Raw genomic sequence first — 18,715 nt, 5'->3', positions numbered from 1 at the left:
ATGGCCAACAGACACATGAAAAAGTGCTCAATATCGCTCAGCATCAGGGAAATCCAAATCAAAACCTCAATGAGATACCACCTCACACCAGTCAGAATGGCTAAAATTAACAAGTCAGGAAATGACAGATGTTGGCAGAGAAAGGGGAACCCTCCTACACTGTTGATGGGAATGCAAGCTGGTGCAGCCACTCTGGAAAACAGTATGGAGGTTCCTCAAAAAGTTGAAAATAGAGCTACCATATGACCCAGCAATTGCACTACTGGGTATTTACCCCAAAGATACAAAAGTAGGGATCTGAAAGGGTATGTGCACCCCGATGTTTATAGCAGCAATGTCCACAATAGCCAAACTGTGGAAAGAGCCAAGATGTCCATCGACAGATGAATGGATAAAGAAAAAGTGGTATATATATACAATGGAATATTATGCAGCCATCAAAAGGAATGAAATCTTGCCATTTGCAACGACATGGATGGAACTGGAGGGTGTTATGCTGAGTGAAATAAGTCAAACAGAGAAAGACCTGTATCATATGACCTCACTGATATGAGGAATTCTTAATCTCAGGAAACAAACTGAGGGTTGCTGGAGTGGGGGGTGGGGTGGGAGGGATGGGGTGACTGGGTGATAGACACTGGGGAGGGTATGTGCTCTGGTAAATGCTGTGAATTGTGCAAGACTGTTGAATCTCAGAACTGTACCTCTGAAACAAATAATGCAATATATGTTAAGGAAAAAAAAAAAGAAGAAGAAGGTAGCAGGAGGGGAAGAATGAAGGGGGGAAAATCAGAGGGGTAGATGAACCATGAGAGATGATGGACTCTGAAAAACAAACTGAGGGTTCTAGAGGGGAGGGGGGTGGGAGGATGGGTTAGCCTGGTGATGGGTATTGAGGAGGGCACATTCTGCATGGAGCAATGGGTGTTATGCACAATGAATCATGGAACACTACATCTAAAACTAATGATGTAATGGATGGGGATTAACATAACAATAAAAAAATTTAAAAAAAAAGAAAGCAAGCTTTTATTATTTTAAATTGTTTAACTTTCACACATTTAACCTCCCTTTTAAAAATAAAAAAATGCGGGGGCATCTCGGTGGCTCAGTCCTTAAGCGTCTGCCTTCGGCTCAGGTCATGATCCCAGGGTCCTGGGATCAAGCCCCGCATCGGGCTCCCTGCTCGGCGGGAAGCCTGCTTCTCCCTCTCCCACTCCCCCTGCTTGTGTTCCCTCTCTCGTTGTGTCTCTCTCTGTCAAATAAATAAAATCTTAAAATAAATAAATAAATAAATAAATAAATAAATGCTTTTCTGCTATAAAATAGTATATGTTCACTATAAAAATTTAGATAACAAAATAGCCCCTGCTAACATTTTGGTGAATACTTGCCAGGTTTATTATTATTACATGTTTATATATGATGTATTTGTATATATGTGTGTATATATATATATGTACATACATGATGAAAGATCTCACTGTAACGCTTTTGTTACCTCCTTTATAATTTAACAATATGTCAGTAACCATAGATGTATGTTATTCTTTTAAATAATGTCCTTTCAGATTTTGTTTTAAATAAAAATAGGAGTTTCAAAGTATTCTTCTCTCTTATAGAAAGGAAAACATTTGCTGTGATTTTTAAAAATTGTCTCCTTTTGTGAAGAACTGGCTATCTTTATATATCTAGTGATTGTTTTTCCAATTTATTCATATTTACAAGGGGAAGTTTACATTTGCTGTGTTGGAATCTGAAAATGGTTCTGTCAGAAACTGTGTAAGGCCCTGTTCAGTTATCTTGGTCATACCCTATTGGCCAAATAAGTGGTCCACAGGACTCTTGAGTAGTAGAGAGGAGCTATTGGTGAGACCGCTGCATGTCAGGGAAGGTCCATCCTTTACTGAGGGCATTTATTGTCTGTGTGGGAGCAGTGGTTGAACCAGAGGTCCAGCTGTCTATGTAAAATGAATAAAGAGCTCCGGGGCCAAGTAGCGGGCTTCCTCTTTCATATTTGTTGCAAGAGTCCATGTTAGATGAGTTCCATGTTACTTGGACCAAATCCCTTCATAGCATCATTTGCCACAATATCTTTGCTTTGATTAGCATGCTGTTTTACCCAGTGAATGCTGAGGATGGACATAAAAATTGGCTGGCATGTATTTGGGGCATTGGTAGAATTCCATTAATCCTTGGGTTTGTAACTGATCAGCTATCACAGTCAAATTTTTTTTTTTCCTGGCCCCTACTGCTCTGGGCTTGCAAGTTCTCTGGATTTGTAGGAGAATGGCATTCACTTACTCCCTCAGAGGGTTCCTCCTTTGCTGTGTTCAGTTGCAGACTAGTAGGTAACTCCCTTGGCCTAATCCTACCTGTGCCATATCTAATAGAAATCTCCCAAAGTGTCTGGACACTGATGGCATCCTTCTCTGTTTAATAGAAACAGATGAAAACAAAAAACACTCCTCATTGTGTATTTTGTAGGTCATGCCAATAGTTTTGGAGGAGGGAAGAATTGAAATTCATGGACTCATGTGATTCCTCCTGGTCAAAGAGAGAAATGGATTTACCAGTGTGAAATACATTCATGAATCCAGGGTATATTGTATCTCCTACTTTTCCTTTATCTACCAGATATTTCTGTTTTTATGATAGATGATTCAACACGTGTTCCTCTTGGAGAAAACAAGGACTACATCAATGCTAGCTATATTAGAATAGTCAATTCTGGAGAAGAGTATTTTTATATTGCTTCTCAAGGACCACTGCCAAGTACCACAGATGACTTTTGGCAAATGGTTTTAGAGAATAACTCTAATGTTATTGTCATGATAACCAGAGAGATAGAAGGTGGAATTATCAAATGCCACCATTACTGGCCCATTTCTATGAAGAAGCCTTTGGAATTGAAAAACTGTCATATCTTCCTGGAAAACTACCAGATACTTCAATATTTTATCATCCGAATATTTCACGTTGTGAAGAAGTCTGTAAGTTTTAAAAAATCAGCATGAGATATATATTTGCTTAGATAAGCCACATGTCAGGATGAGAAGTTAGGATTAGGATGTGTTACAGACTGGGGATACTTTTTTGAGTAATTTGTTTTTAATTCTCACTGGTATCAGAAACTAAGACACCACTGTATCTGCTTCTGCTTAACCAAACTCTGACTGGAGAGATGAAAAACCTAAACAGGGGAGGTGGGGCAGGGAGTGACAGTATTGGAAGTTGCCTAATCCTGGAATATCCTTTGGCTGCTTCTGCTGAGTGTGACAGAGATGTATTGAGTCTTTAAAGTATATTGCTAACCACTGTGCCAGGCACTATCACCACCTTACTTATTGGAGATTTGGGTATGCTTACTGATACTTCCAGTTACTGTGCTCCATGATAATATGGGATGCTTTGAGGGTCTGGAAGGGAAGTACGTAGCTTCATGTAGGGCTTAGGGGAAGGTTTGCTGGAGGAGGGAACATCTGGATTGAGAACTACCCAAATGACAAAGATGGAAAGAAAAAGTAGGTAATCAAGATCTAAAATAGCATGGGGTATATATAGAGAATTGTAGGTAGTTAAGTGTTTCTGGAATGTAAAAGTTTAATGCCAGGGAATAATGAGAGGTGAGATGAAGCTATATAAAGTAAGCAGGGACCAGTCAGAACATGAAATATCTTGGATGTTGACTAAGGAGCATGAACTTCATTATGAAGATAATTGGGAGATGAAGAATTTCAATAAGCAGGTGCCATGATTAACCAGGGCAGTTGGCATTGAGATGGAATGCAGAGACTTTGGTGTTTTTTCATATAAAATTGGCAGACTTTATATGTGACTTATGACTTGTGGCTTACAAGTGACCAGAAGGAGTGGTCAGAATTAAACTATTCAATACAATAGCCACATGTGGCTATTTAAGCTTAAATTTAAATTATTTAAACTTATATGAAACAACAAATTCAGTGTCTCACTTGCAGTAGCCACATATCTGGTGTTTAGTTACATGTCACTAATGGCTATCATACTGGCCAGCACAGAGGTAGAACATTTGCATCATTGTAGAAAGTTCTGTTGGGAAGTGTTGATCTAGAATAACTCCTAGATTTCATGCTTTAATAGATTCAAAAATAGAAAAGGAATGGTTTATAGGAAAAAAAGTGATGAGTTACATTGCTCTAAGTGGATTTGATTAGCAAGTAGGTGATACATGTGTTCAACAGGAATGAAGGGGATGGGTGTTAAACAGGAAGCCTGACAAGAGTGACGAGTCATCACCAAAGAAGTTGATTGGAGTCCAAACAGTAACTAGGAAAAGGGTTGCTGGAAGCGCTGAAGTTGGAACCCATAAATTTTCAATAGCAATAAAATATGTACCTACAGATTATTTTCTTCCCAGCATCCTAACTATGGGATTCCTGAACACAGGTTATGGGACTGACCCAGGGTAAGACTATGTGTGGTAAAATTCAAAGGATGAAAGGTCGTAACAGTTTGGTAAGAAAATGATTCAGATAGTCAGCCATGAAGTCTAAATTTAGGGGGACAAATGGAACCAGGAACCAGTCAAGTAGGAGTAAGGGGAGGGCGTAAAGGACAGAGGGGCTCCATTTGGTCACATTGTTGTTGGAGTAGAAGTGGGGCACAAATGAGATGGTAGCATATGAACTTCTGGTCAGAAAGTGATGTTGGAATTTAAGAACTGGAAGATTTTTAATACTGGACATTATAGGTAATGCTAAGTTCAAGGAGTGACCATCACTGTGAGGACTAGAAGAAAGAAGTAGTCTCTTCTGCAAGAGAGAAATACAAATGCTGTGAGGTTAGAGTGTCTGTTGGGCTGTTGAGACCCAGGTTTGCCCTGGATGATGTCAGAGTCTGTGGGAGAAGGAAGGTCAGGGTCTTCAGTGAATGTGGCAGATTGACTGGAGGCTAAAGCCACTTGGTAATAGTAATGAGAGGGTGAAGGTATGAAGCTAAGAGGTATGAAACTCAAAAGGGAAAGGGTTTTTACACAAGAAGAAATGATGGATTGGAAACAGGACTGGGCAGCAAGGAGTACACAACCTAATCTCTATGCTCTGTGGGACCTGGAGAACGGGAGAGTAGGTGGCCTTCATGGGAGGGAGGGGCTGCAGAGAGTGAAGTGCTGTAGAAGGCAAGGAAGGAAATGGAAGGAGCATTTAGGGAAATGATGAGGGTTTCGAAGAGTTTACTATGGGATGGGGCACCTGCTTGCAAAGGGAGAAGTTGATGAGTTAAAGGAGTAGGATCGGAGGGAAAGCTGGAATTGAAAAGTATGAGGAGGATCGGCGCATGGGTGGTGACCAGGGAGGCCAAGAATGATGGCTGACACTTGCTAGCTGTGTGCTAGGCCTTGCACTTGGTTGTGCACTTGGGGACTCGCCTCAGCCCTCACTCCCCTTATACTTGTTGATTCCCTCCTGTATTAACCAGGTGTTGTGCCAGGTGCTAAGACAAAACGCATACACATTCTCAGCTCTTAGAGTGCTTATAGTCTAGTGGGAAAGGAAATTCCAACTGACTTGTGAGGCACATGTTATGGCAAAAGAAAGACAGCCTGCTTGAAGAGTATAGGCAGGTGGGAGGTACAGAGGAATGATCTGTTTGCAGGGACTCAAAGGCTGGGGTCCACCTGTGGAGCCTTGGCAAGGGGTTGAGGCCCACAAGCTTCAGAACCATGGGGTTCATGTTTGAAGAATCTGCATCAGGATTTCTGTCTGAATGGTATTAGGTCAGGAAAGTGGTGAGGTCCCCCTTTACGAAGATGCTTAGTGGTCACCAGTGGCAGGAGAGATTTAACCCCTAAAATACGTGGTAGGGTTAGAGCTGTCCTCAACTTGGTGCCTTCACAAACTTTGCAAGGGTTGTTGGCATCATTCAATTTCATGTACCAGTGATTCAAACTTGAGTTTTCTATTTGGGACTTAGGAAAACTTATTTCTGTTTGGAACTCAGGAAAAATGGGTGCATTAGGGAGAAGCAGGGGAGGAGTAAGAAACCCATCCTGAGTTTTCCCACAAGGGTTCCCAGTGAAGTAAAATGAGGGCTTCACACTGGGAAAGGCTCCCACTTTGGAAGGGACAATGTGTAAACTCAAAGTGCTTTATCTGTCAACTCTGAGGAGAGTTTCATGACTGTATTTTCAGGGGGCTCAGCACGAGAGTGGGGGCACAGTCCACTCACTTGGTCATCACCTACCCTGTCCTCATCACCAGAAGAGGTTGGGGCCCCACTGGTCAAGCAACTTGGCAGCACCTACCTGTTTTAAATTTGTATCATAGTATTTAAGCTAAGATAGAATGCTTTTCTTAATGTGTTAGCCCATCTTTCACTCTGAGTTTTTTGGGTTCTTGGTTTTTCTGCAGTACCATGGTCCAGAAGAAAGATGATAGATTTGAATTCAGGAGGCCTACATTATAGTTCCAGCTCTGAACATGCGAGCCTTCTGACCTAGCATGCATCTCCCAATCACCCAAATCCTTACTTTTTCATCTGTAAGATGGGGATGAAACAGTACCTACCTCCCAGAGTTGACGTGAGGATTAAATGGAAAGAATGCATGTGAACTTTCTAGCATAGTACCTGGCACATCGTGAGGGCTTAAATCATGCTACCTCTTTGTATTGTGATTTTCATTATTGTATGACCATAGAGCCATTATTATTATTAGTAGTAGTAGTACTATATTAGAAATTCAATTTAGATCTTTAATATAAGAAGTTGATAAATCTCTCTCTTCCCCTCCTTCCTCCTCCCTCCCTTCCTCTCCCTCCTCTTCTCTTCCTCCCCTTCTCTCTCCACAGACAGGAAGTAGTCACTTTGTAAAACACTTGCAGTTCACCAGCTGGCCAGACCATGGCACTCCTGCCTCGGTAGATGGCTTCATAAAGTACGTGCGTTATGTGAGGAAGAGCCACCTTACAGGACCTATGCTTGTTCACTGCAGTGCTGGCGTGGGCCGGACGGGGGTGTTCCTATGTGTGGATGTTGTGTTCTGTGCCATTGAAAAGAACTTTCCAGTAAGTGTGTGAATTAAACAGATAACTGATGCTGTTAGTGAACACTCTACTCGTAACAGCCTTCTAGGGCCTGGAGACTAAGATTTGGCCTTCAGGAGAACTCAGTAAAGAGAAAGCCTGTGAACTTTGGGGACCTGCTTCTAAATTCAGTGCCGCAGGTTCCTGGAGGTGGCCATGATGCTCACAGCACAGAAAGCACACGAAGGATATGGGACAGTGTTGGGGACACAGTAGATGCACAGTGGATGCGACTTCATTTCCCTTTCCTCCCCTCTACCCACACATAGAGGTTTTTAAATCTGGTTAAAGAATGTTGATGAAGTATGCCTGTTTTTAATGAACAGAAATGCATGCACATGAGCACATTGGAAAACATGTAGACTTTAGAGTTTTAATGAGAGGTCCCTAGCTTGGACTGCCAGTTTTGCCTCATACTTTAGATTTTGGTGACTTTGTGCACATTGCTCATCCTCTCTGAAACCCAGTTTTCTCTTGTGTAAAATAAGGATAATAATATTGTTGGGTTTGAGTCCGTCATTAACAATTGTTTGCTTTCCTTCTAAAATTGGAACCAGCTGAGAGATAGACCCAAGAATTAGACACATATTAATTATACTATTACCTTTACTGTTGATTAAACTGCTTAGAGAACATAACCTGAGATTTGTGGCCAGAAAGGCTGACTCACTGAACTGTTTTTCCTGTGCTGTGGAAGTGCAAAGGGGAAGACATCTGTTTATTAGCAGGCACGAGGGGGTTCTGGCGGGGGGGGGGTGTGACTCTTACCACCGTGCCATGACCACAAGGAATGCAAAAAACCACACCCCCCCCATGAGAAAGCCTGCTACCAGGCATTTGCCTTACCAGGCAAATTCTGCAGTTAGATTATCATCACAACAACTAAATCTCTGCTCTCTTGGGCCTTCCCTAGTTAAACCCTAACAGTGGGAGGCTCTCTCCCATGGCAGCAGAATGGCTGTTTTGGTTCCAGAACTCAGCATCCTCAGGCCATATTATATGGGAGGGTGGGAAAATGGCTTCTCCCCATAACTCCTTGGAGGACAGAGGAAATTTCTTTTTGTCAGAAACTTGAGCCAGTATCTCCCAGCATTTCAACTGCTTCTGAGTTGTAGCCCCTTCCCTGAACAAATCACTGTGGGAGATGCTGGTCTTTTTAGGCCAGTCAGGACTATTCCAGGGCATAAGGCTGAGAGTGAGAGAGGAATGGTTTTCCAAAGCAAACTCAGAGAATGAATATAAACTGGAGAGTGCCCCCCATCCTCCCAAAAAAGACCAATGTGCTGAAAAGGGCTGAAAATTTAAGTAGTATAAGTCTGATATTACCCATTCCCATAACTAATGTTGTTTGATCCTTTTAGCAGAAATTTGTTAGTATAACTTTCTTTTATATATTCCCCATCATAATTTCTTAAATAATTGGTTTATGTTTGTCCTTATTTTATTTTCCTTGTAGAAACTGTAAAAACTGTAAATATTATACTTCATGATCCTAAGGAGCACTGTTTTCTCCCACATTATTCCTTCTTTAAACTCGGAATGTGTTTTATAATGAGTCACGTTTAGTTGACAGTGTTTTTCTTAGTGTACATAAAATAATGATGCATTTTGCAATTAAGGATGCTTAGATTTGAGAGAGTAATTCAAAAATAGAAAACACATCCATTGTTTCCTTATTGGCTTTCCACAGAACCTTGAACTGTCAAATGTTCCTCCTGATGCCCCTTTCTACTCTTTTCAGAAATTTTGTCCACCAGAGCTACTAAATGTGGTCTTAAACCAGCCCCAATCTGTGGATGTCTGTCATCTACAGTAAGAGAATTTCCTAGAAATTGAGAGTAAGCATTTAGAAACTTCCAGAGCAGTTTGCTGTATTGCTGTGACACCCAAGAGCATGACCAGTGAGTGGATTGGTCTTGACGAACAGGGTGTAGACCAGTTTGTGTGTTGTGGAACTCACATGGGGAGTTGTACATGCAGCAAGCTGCATGCCAGCTATGTGAGACTGGACAGTTGTGACCTGCAATGCTGTAAGATTCCTTGATCAATTATAACTCTAAAGGGTATGAAAAGCTGAGAATATGTAACCATTTATTTCTTTTTTAATTGTTATTTTTATAGTCATTTTCATTTTTAATCACTCCTGCTTAAAAATCCGTAAAATGTTGGGAGCAAACTGGCTCTTATCTTGCAGAAGAACTGAGATTGCTCTGTACTTCAGACATTCTCAATTGACCTTTCTCCTCTAAGTCTTTGGTGCACAAGAAGGGCTGTTCATTATCAGTTAATCATATTATCACATATTAAAGTGAATAATCCAGAATTAACACATTAGCCTTTACATAATTAAAAATTCTTACTACACCACTATGCACACTGTCAAGTTTACCTGGCAGGGTTTTGTCTTTTTGTTTGTTTTTGTTTTTGTTCTTTGTAGTAAGATTCTCTCTTTTTTTTTTAAGATGTTATTTATTCATTTGAGACACAGAGATACAGAGAGAGAGAGAGCACGAGCAGGGGGAGAGGCAGAGGGAGAGGGAGAAGCAGGCTCCCCGCCGAGCCAGGAGCCTGACGTGGGGCTCGATCCCAGGACCCCGGGATCATGACCTGAGCCGAAGGCAAATGCTTAACTGACTGAGCCACCCAGGCGCCCCTGTAGTAAGATTCTCTTGATGAAGCAGTGTGATTTATCTTTGGGCACAAATTCCTTGATCGGTGTAATACCTCAGACAGCTTTCTTGTCCTTGCTGCTCTGCTACCAGAACATAATCCTACACAAAGCCCAAGCTCCAAATCACATTTGGTGACAATGTAATACTTGCATTTCTGCACAGTTTAGAGCTAGTTGTTTGTCAGTAATCAAGCAGAAAAAAGGAAGAATTCTTCCTTCTTGACATATCATGTTCAAATAACACACATCCTGAATCACTGTTAGCAATATCTCCGTATTCATTAAGTTGCAGTGGTGAATGCATTGATACTTTTATTTGCTTCATAAGTTGGCACCACTTCATATCATTAGCCAGTCCCTGAATTTGTCAAGCTGTTGTGTCATTAGAAAACGGTACTTTCTGTGGGCCTCTCCTAGTGAACCTGCCATAGGAGCATGCAGCCCTGAACCATTGCCCAGCCTTCTCGCAGGTGGGCTGTGAGCACTGAAGGGGGCTGTACAGTGTGGGGGGGGAAAAAGAAAAGAAAACGGTACTTTAACTGTCCTTTTTGCCACATATTTACCCAAATTTTCCAAAACATCTTCAGTAGTCTTTCATCGTTGTCCTGGTAATTGTATATGGGTTTTTTTGTTTTTTTTTTTTAAAGATTTTATTTATTTATTTGACAGAGAGAAAGAGATAGCGAGAGCAGGAACACAAGCAGGGGGAGTGGGAGAGGGAGAAGCAGGCTTCCCGCCGAGCAGGGAGCCCGATGCAGGGCTCGATCCCAGGACCCTGGATCATGACCTGAGCCGAAGGCAGACGCTTAACGGCTGAGCCACCCAGGCGCCCGTATATGGGTTTTTAGTCTTAGCAATTCAAGTGCTATTTTGTAAGTCTGCAGAACATTGTTACATGTGAAAAATAATGAACATCAGCTTCTGTTTTTAAATTTAATATTCTTTTAAATAATTCTTTTGTCTTTGAACTTATTTCTTCTTTTTGTAAATGACAAGTAAATTTTAATAGTTCCTTTGCTTTATTAGCCAGTACATCTTTGCAATTAAAACAGGTGTGGCTTTAGCAATTCACAATCAATAATGGCTATAAGATACAACACATAAGGAATCATAGTTCCAAGTAAAATGAACATGAACTCTTTTTGCCTTCATTTCTTTGCAGTTATTTCCATTATCATCATTGGGTTAACCACTATAGCTACCTTCAGAAAGCTGTGTTTTTCTTGACAAGACAGTCCACTGAAACTTGTTTTGCCATCATTAAATTAAGATGAAAAATGAATAATACAAAATTCATTTCAATAAGTTGCCTAATCTTAAATTATAAATTAAAAAACAGGCTTTCAAAGAAGTAACAGTCTTTAAATTCAGTGAGATTTCATTTCATTAATATTTCCTCTTATGGATCATGCTTTTGGTTTCAAGTCTAAGAACTCCTCGCCTAGCCTAGGTCCCAAATAATTTTTGCTATATTGTTTTCTAAACATTCTGTGTTTTAAAATGTTTTTTTTTTTTTTTCAAGATTTTATTTTATTTATTTGAGAGATAGAGAATGAGAGAGAGAGAGCACATGAGAGGGGAGAGGGTCAGAGGGAGAAGCAGACCCCCTGCCGAGCAGGGAGCCCGATGCGGGACTCGATCCCGGGACTCCAGGATCATGACCTGAGCCGAAGGCAGTCGCTTAACCAACTGAGCCACCCAGGCGCCCTGTGTTTTAAAATGTTTTATATTTAAGTCCATAATCCATTTTGAGTTAATTTTTGTATAAGGTATGAAGTTTAAATCAAGGTTACTTTTCCTTTATTTTTATTTTTTGCCTATAGATGTCTAATTTTCTAGCACCATTTGTTGAAAAGCTATCCTTCCTCCACCAAATTGCTTTGCACCTTTGCCAAAAATCACTGGGCATGTTTGTATGGGCCATTTTCTGGTTCTGTATTCTGTTCCATTGATCTGTGTGTCTATCCTTCTGCCAGTACCACTCTATAGATTCCTGTATCTGTATATAACATCAGGAAGAGTGATTCCTTTATTCTTTTTGAAAATTGTTTTAACTCTTACAGGGTCTGTGCTTTCCCACATAAATTTTAGAATTAGCTTGTCTATGTCTACAAAAAGCTTGCAGGGATTTCGATAGGAATTGCTTCAAATATGCAGATCAGTTTGGGGAGAACATCATGACATCTTTGCTATGTTGAATCCTCCAATCCATGAACATGGTATGTCTTTCCATTTATTTAGGTCTTCTTTAATTTCATTCATCAGCATTTTGTCATTTTCAGCATATAGATCCTATATGTGTTTTTTTAGATTTATCCTATTTCATTTTCTTTGGAGCAATTGTAAATGGTATTGTGTTTTTACTATCAGCTTCCACATGTTCATTGTTAGTATGTAGAAATATGATTGATTTTTGTGTGTTGATCTTGTATGCTATGATTTTACTGAACTCACTTACCAGTTCTAACAGGGTTTTTTTTGGGGAGGATTCTATTTTGTTCTGTTTTTAGCTGCCTTGGGATTTTCTATGTAGACAATCATTCTAGTTACAAATAGGGACAGATTTATCTCTTCCTTTCCAACCTGTGTGCCTCTTATTTGTTTTTCTGGCCTTGTTAAGCTACCTAGAACTTTAAGTATTGGGTTTAATACATGTGGTGAGAGCAAACATTCTTGCCATTACTAATGTTAGGGGGAAAGCAAATTAAAATAATTCGTTTTGTAAGAGACCCTGTGAGGAGAAAGAAAAGACAAGCTAAAGACTTGGAGACACTGCAAATCACATATCCAACAAAGGTCTTACATTTATAATTATAGAAGCCATCCTCAAAACTCAGTAGTAAAGAACAAAAAACAAAAAAGCAGCCCAGTTAGAAAGTGGGTAAGAGATATGAACAGACATTTCACCAAAGAGTATAAAAGGATGACAAATTACCACATAAAAAGATGTTCAGCTTCATTAGCTTTTAGGGAAATGAAATTAAAACTATGATGAAATATCACTAGACATCTATCAGAAAGACTAATACAAAAAATAGTGACACCACCAAGTGCTGGTTTAGAGTTGAAGAAACTAGATTAATTATTTGTTGCTTGTGGGAATGTAAAATGGTATACTCATTCTAGAAAATAGTTTTACAGCTTCTCTTCTTTTCTTTTTTTTAGAGAGAGCGCACAAGTGCTGGGTGGGGGGAGGGGCACAGGGAGAGAGAGAATCTTAAACAGGCTCCACAGTCAGTGCAGTCCCCAACACAGGCCTCGATTTCATGACCCTGAGATCATGACCTAAGCCAAAATCAAGAGTCACATGCTTGACCAACTGAGCCACCCAGGTGCCCCTACAATTTCTTTAAAACAAACAGAAACAAAACTAAACTAAATTTACCATATAACTCCAGCAATAGCACTCTTGGGTGTTTGTCCCAGAGAAATGAAAACTTACGTTCACACAAAAGCCTGTATATAAATGTTCATAGTAGATCTATTCATAATAGCCAAAAACTGGAATCAACCTAGATGTCCTTCCACAAGCTGATGATTCAACAGACTGGTACATGTCCATGCCATGCAATACTACTAAGCAATAAAAAGGAATGAACTATTGATTTGCACAACAATTTGGATAGATCTCAAAGCAATTATGCTGAATGAAAAAAAAAGTCAGTCTCAAAAGGTTAGATATTATGTGATTCCATTCATATAATCCTCTTAAAGTAACAAAACAGTCGATATGGAGAACAGATGAGACTGGTTGCCAAGGGTTAGGAACTGGGTTGGATGAGTAGTTCTAATGGATAACATGAGAAAGTCTTGTGGTGGAACAGTTATGTATCTTGATTGTGGTTGCAGTTGCCTGAGTCTTCACATGTAGTAATACTGCACAAAACTACACAAACACATACACACAAACTCACAAATGATTGCCTGAAAAACTGGCAAAATCTGAATAGGCTCCATGGATCATACCAATGTCAGTTTCCGGGTTTTGATATTATACTATAATTATACAGGATGGCATAATTGGGGATATTGGGTGAAGGGTACATAGGATGTCCATGTACATTTTTTTTGCAACTTACTGTATATCTATAATTATTCCAGTATAAAATTTTTTAATGGCTCAATTAAAATTTTAAATTATTATAAAAATGAAAAGTTATATATATAAGGGATTGGTTACATTTTCTCTGATTTTCATATATTTTGGGGTTATAGATAATAAACCTTAAAATTTCATGTATTGATGCGGTTTTGCTGAACATGACTGGTCCTCAGCTTGCACCACTTGTGGCTCTTAGGCAAGTTCAGCATCACCTGAGATGGTCTATATCCTGTTCTGCTAGTGATGCTCCTTGATGCTGCTGTCAGATTGCCAGAAGAGTTTCTAAACACTTAACTACCAGTTTCTGGACTTATCTTATTGTGGAATAGCAACAGCTCCTTGCAGACCTGCACCAGCTCAGCAACCACACTGGCTAGGCTGGTCTCCACCCACAGGTGCAGACTCTGGTATCAGGCCAACTGTTGCTCGGGGTCTCCATTTGAGTTGAGAGGGCTCTTTAGATGAGAAACAGCTGTGTTACTATGTGGCCAGAGAAAGTATTCTATGCTTCAGACTTTTCCAGAATTAGAGCGCTGCTTTAAGTTTTCCCTTTGGAGAACAGAAGAGTAGACACCAGGGCAAATTTGTTGTTATTTCTTTTGGAGAGCATTTCTTATTATAAATGATTGCTTCCTGCTTTTTCCTGGAAACCTTTTAAACTAAAGTCTTCCTTCTCCATTAGAGTAGGTTAAAAATAGTACATTCTCTTATTGCTGGAAATGAGACCTTTCTGGTTAAATCTTGACATCTCTTTTACTGGAAAGAATTATGGAGTACTCATTTGGCAATCTGTGGGTTTGTGTTTTCCCCCTATGTGAATAATACAAAAATCACTGTCATCCTGTTGCAGTTCAACATCAAGAATATAGTGACCCAAATGAGAGAACAGCGTTATGGCATGATTCAAACGAAGGTAAGCTCTCACTACATAAATTCTAATAAAAATAATGAATATAAAGATTAACATGTATAGCATGTTACAATTTGTAAATCTCTTTTACCTATATGATGTCATTGAATTCTCACTGCTTGGGGTAGACATTAATTTTCTCTGATATTACTGATGAAGTACTTCACGTTCAGAATAATGAAGTCTGTTCTGTGAGGTCATTCATATAGTACGTGGAGGAGCCAGGTGGGAAACTGAAGTCTCCTGATGCCCAAACACATGCTTTGTCCATCCATGATGCTATGTTATTTAAGTAACGTATCTAAAGTTATTCATAGGTTTCTGGATAGAAGTTTTGGGATATTTACTTGCCACTAAATTATCGAAGTCATTGGCATGTCATAAAAAGATAGCATTGATGTTACAGATTAGTTATTAATCATTGGCAGAGGGAATCAAAAGTATGGTGGATAATGAAAACAAACAGGAACCCCTAAATCCTTAGGTTGACCTGTTTTTAGGCCAATGTTGAATGATAGGAAGCATTTTCTTTGAACTTGGGTTGCCTGAGAGACCTGAGGCTACACCTAAAAAAAAAGAAAGAAAGAAAGAAAAGAAAAGAAAGTTTAAATGTGATGTATCCAGGGAAATATAAGGAGATTGAGATTGAGGGTCAGTTTCCCCTCTGTTCAGCTAAGCCTTGAGTTAATTAATTCTAGACCAAGCACTATATTACCATTTTTCTTCCTGATATTTAAAAAATATATGTTTTCATAAAGAAGTTCCTGGCTAAACGTTTGCTCTTTTTAGGAACTTTCCTTTATGGTTGAAAACTACAACTATGTTTTCTGAAAGTGGATATTGGTATTCAACTACTTAACATTCTGTTGTTTTTCATATATATGTATATAGGAGCAGTATTTCTTTTGTTATAAAGTTGTGCTTGAAGTTCTTCAGAAGCTTCTGACTTTAGATTAAGAAAGACTTCTGTTGCCTCACATTTGAAATTACCAAGTGCCTTGGAGCCTCCTCATAAAGAACACGTTCCGGTTGTGCTGAAGGGCTTTGCTTACGTGTACCATGTGCCTTCTGGGTGTATCATTTGCCTTTCTTTCTGACAACTCCCTGAAGGCAGCATCATTTGGTTTGGGGTGAACAGTGTTTATCCATTCATCTTACTTCGATAATAGCAAAATACACTCCCACATTTTCCAGTGAAACAAAAGTTGCATAAAACAACTGCAGCCCATGTGGTTAAAGGGATTACAGAGCCCAATAAAGGACTTGAACTATATTCATTAAGATGCCATTTGGACAGGCAGCTAAAGGAAGCTGAGGATTTCCAGGACCTTATAAAGCCCTTACCTTATTCTGGAGAACACAGGGCTAGTAAATGCAAGATCACATCATGAGCTCTTACAGGCCTTTTCAAGACAGATACTCATCCATGTTTTTTAGCTAGAGGCTGCACTTTTAGCTCGTATTTGAATAACTCAGTTCACTAATTAGGAGAATTAACTTTCCACACAAATTGGATTCCATTTTCCTATAGTTCCATACTCTCGGGGGCCCCAGGGACCTCAGAGGACAAGCTGCCCTTCTAGAGCAGCTGCACAGGGACCTGCTGGTTGGGGAAGTATTTGTGGGTGGGCAGAGTTCCTCTGCTCCATCACATGAGCACACTGGTGAATGGTCCAAAACTAAAATAGATGTTTATATAGAAAGTCCAAGAGGAGATTTTTGCCCAGCTTGAGTTCTTTCCTATCCCACCCTAACACTTAATGTATTACTCAGTCTGCTTTGTTAAAAGCACATACTACATTTTACTTGCCTCTTACTCTTTGCCCTTTAGCTAACCAATAAACTTTGATATAAGCATTATTACATAATTCTGTGTATCTCTTACGCCAGATATATTTCTCAAACTAAGATCTATGGTAGTTATTTTTTTCTTCAGAGTTCCATTAAATCATTTCTTTCCATTACTGCCCCACCTCTGCTGTAACATTTAGAAGTTGGCTTTGGGAACTAGGTTTTGGAAAACCAAAGTCATAGTTGTGAAAATGAAAACTTCCATATTCTCTTTTTGAAAAGATGTGGCCATTATTATATCCATCTTATTATAGGACTTTGCCTCATACAATTACAGTGATATTTGGTCAAGGAATTTTAGTGACCAGTTATACCTGATTATAAGCTATATAGCAATTGCTACATGTCTTTGTACAGTGTAATTCAGTGGAGATCAGAATATTCTATGTATCATATTGAGAAAATTTCTAATATTAATGTAAATCTTGAATTTATAAGAGGCTTATTTTATTCCCTTGGCTGAATGAATATTTGAATTTGTTGAATTAAACTTGATAATTTTATTCCAGAAATGTATTTTATATTAAATCAAATTGATGATTCTACCTATTTACATTGTTCATATAAATAATAGTCTATGCTATTAATTTCATTTTGATGATTGGCCTTTAATATCTGTATCCCTAATTTTATTTTCTCTCCATTATTGTAAAATAATAAATATAATGTACAACAGTATTCCTGAGAAGGTTCTATGCTGTTATTTAAATGAAAAGACTTACTGTGTATTGCCTGAAGTATTTTTATTATCTAGGCCTTGAAATGTACTTGTAAAGAAAAATGCCACAATTTTGATGGTAAACATGTTTCTTCTTTAATGTGTGCCTCATATTTGTATAGCTGGACTAATTTTTAGTTTTTCAGGGAAATTAAATAAGTCAATATGGAAATACTGATTGCACTTGTTTTATTTCATTTTTGGAAAGTGAATTCCAAATTGAAAGCTTTTGACTAATTGAAATACTAAGTTTCCTACCAACAATAAATCAATCTTAGCCTAGAATATGAATATGAAACTCCCACTGACACCTTTGTAAGTATATGAATGCTTATTTAGAGGAAAGTTTAAACTATTTAGATAAAAGCATATATGCATTTATTAACTTTCCTTAATACATATTTTTAAAGTTGCATTGTGCTTGATGGACTTACATGTTGGACCAAAGCTTTTCAGAAATAAACATTGTAGGTTTTATTCTCATATAAGTCTTGGTAATTTATTTTTCCTTGAGCTTTTCACCCCTAATCTATCTAGAACATCATTGAATTTTCAATTAACTTTACATTTACTACTCAAAGGTCATTTCAGTGATTTATTCTTATTGAAAAGTCTTAAATAAAAACGCCTGAGGTAACTCTAAAACAAAACAGTTTCATTTCCTACTTACTTTTTCTTAATCCCTGGGAAGAATTACTTTTCTTATATGTTGTCTTGAGGATTAAGTAATTGAACCAGAAGATCTGGAAAGTATTCATTAAGTAGAAACAGGTCAGTGGCACTCAGTGGGGGTGATGTACTGCTCAGTGGAGTACCCCCTTTGTCTACAGCTATAATCAAAAAGCAGGAAGTAACGACCTCGTCATGAAACAATTTGAATTACAAGGGATCTTAAAACATACCTAATGTAACTACCATATCTGAAACTTGAACATGATAAAGAACATTTTTTATAAACTAATAGCATCATCATATTGGGAAGTGAAAAAATAGAGCCTTCCCATCAGCAAAACAGTAACTCCTGTTAGCACCACAGCATTGCTCTGGAGTTACCTCGTCAATGCAGGAAGACTACAGAAGGGAATAACTGGTATAAATATATTGGAAAGTAACAACAAAACGATCTTTTGTTTGTATGTTTGCCCACATAGAAATCATAGACGCAACTAAAATATAGTATTAGAAAAACCATCATGAAGTCTGGAGACAAGATAACTGTAAAAATTAATTTTTTTCTATATCAGGGGTCATCAGATTATGGCTCACAGGCCAAATCTGATGTGTTGCTTGCTTCTGTAAATGAAGTTTTATGCCCATTTGTTTATGTATTGCCTATGGCAGCTTTTGTGCTATGGTGACAAGAGCCAGGTTAGCAGGGGCAGAGATCATAGGGCCCATAGAG

General features: G+C 38.8%; 1 protein-coding gene and 1 non-coding gene across 3 annotated transcripts; both read left to right on the top strand.

Annotated features, from left to right (window-relative positions):
- The first annotated feature begins 2,651 nt into the window (after positions 1–2,651).
- Positions 2,652–15,701, top strand: LOC110589706 (tyrosine-protein phosphatase non-receptor type 20-like). 2 transcript variants are annotated; one of them, XM_021700279.1, is made up of 4 exons: positions 2,652–2,993; positions 6,828–7,043; positions 14,685–14,747; positions 15,636–15,701. In XM_021700279.1, the coding sequence occupies exons 1-4, from the start codon at positions 2,652–2,654 to the stop codon at positions 15,699–15,701; spliced, it is 687 nt and encodes a 228-aa protein (XP_021555954.1). The 2 variants fall into 2 exon arrangements, with proteins under 2 accessions (XP_021555954.1, XP_021555955.1); XM_021700280.1 differs by lacking the exon at positions 6,828–7,043 and having other exon boundaries at positions 2,799–2,993.
- Positions 10,104–10,236, top strand: LOC123325221. The gene has a single exon (XR_006540320.1). It is a non-coding gene; the product is annotated as a small nucleolar RNA SNORA42/SNORA80 family (small nucleolar RNA).
- Positions 15,702–18,715: the final 3,014 nt, after the last annotated feature.

Source organism: Neomonachus schauinslandi, chromosome 6 (assembly GCF_002201575.2).
Source record: "Neomonachus schauinslandi chromosome 6, ASM220157v2, whole genome shotgun sequence".
NCBI classification, from domain to species: domain Eukaryota; kingdom Metazoa; phylum Chordata; class Mammalia; order Carnivora; family Phocidae; genus Neomonachus; species Neomonachus schauinslandi.
The sequence above is the reverse complement of the archived record's forward strand: the minus strand, read 5'-3'. Positions and strand labels throughout refer to the sequence as shown.

Coding starts and splice junctions, on each gene's coding strand:
- LOC110589706 (XM_021700279.1), top strand. CDS start 2,652: ATGATAGATGATTCAACACGTGTTCCTCTTGGAGAAAACAAGGACTAC. Junction 2,994..6,827: donor TTCACGTTGTGAAGAAGTCT/GTAAGTTTTAAA, acceptor CTCTCTCCACAG/ACAGGAAGTAGTCACTTTGT. Junction 7,044..14,684: donor CCATTGAAAAGAACTTTCCA/GTAAGTGTGTGA, acceptor ATCCTGTTGCAG/TTCAACATCAAGAATATAGT.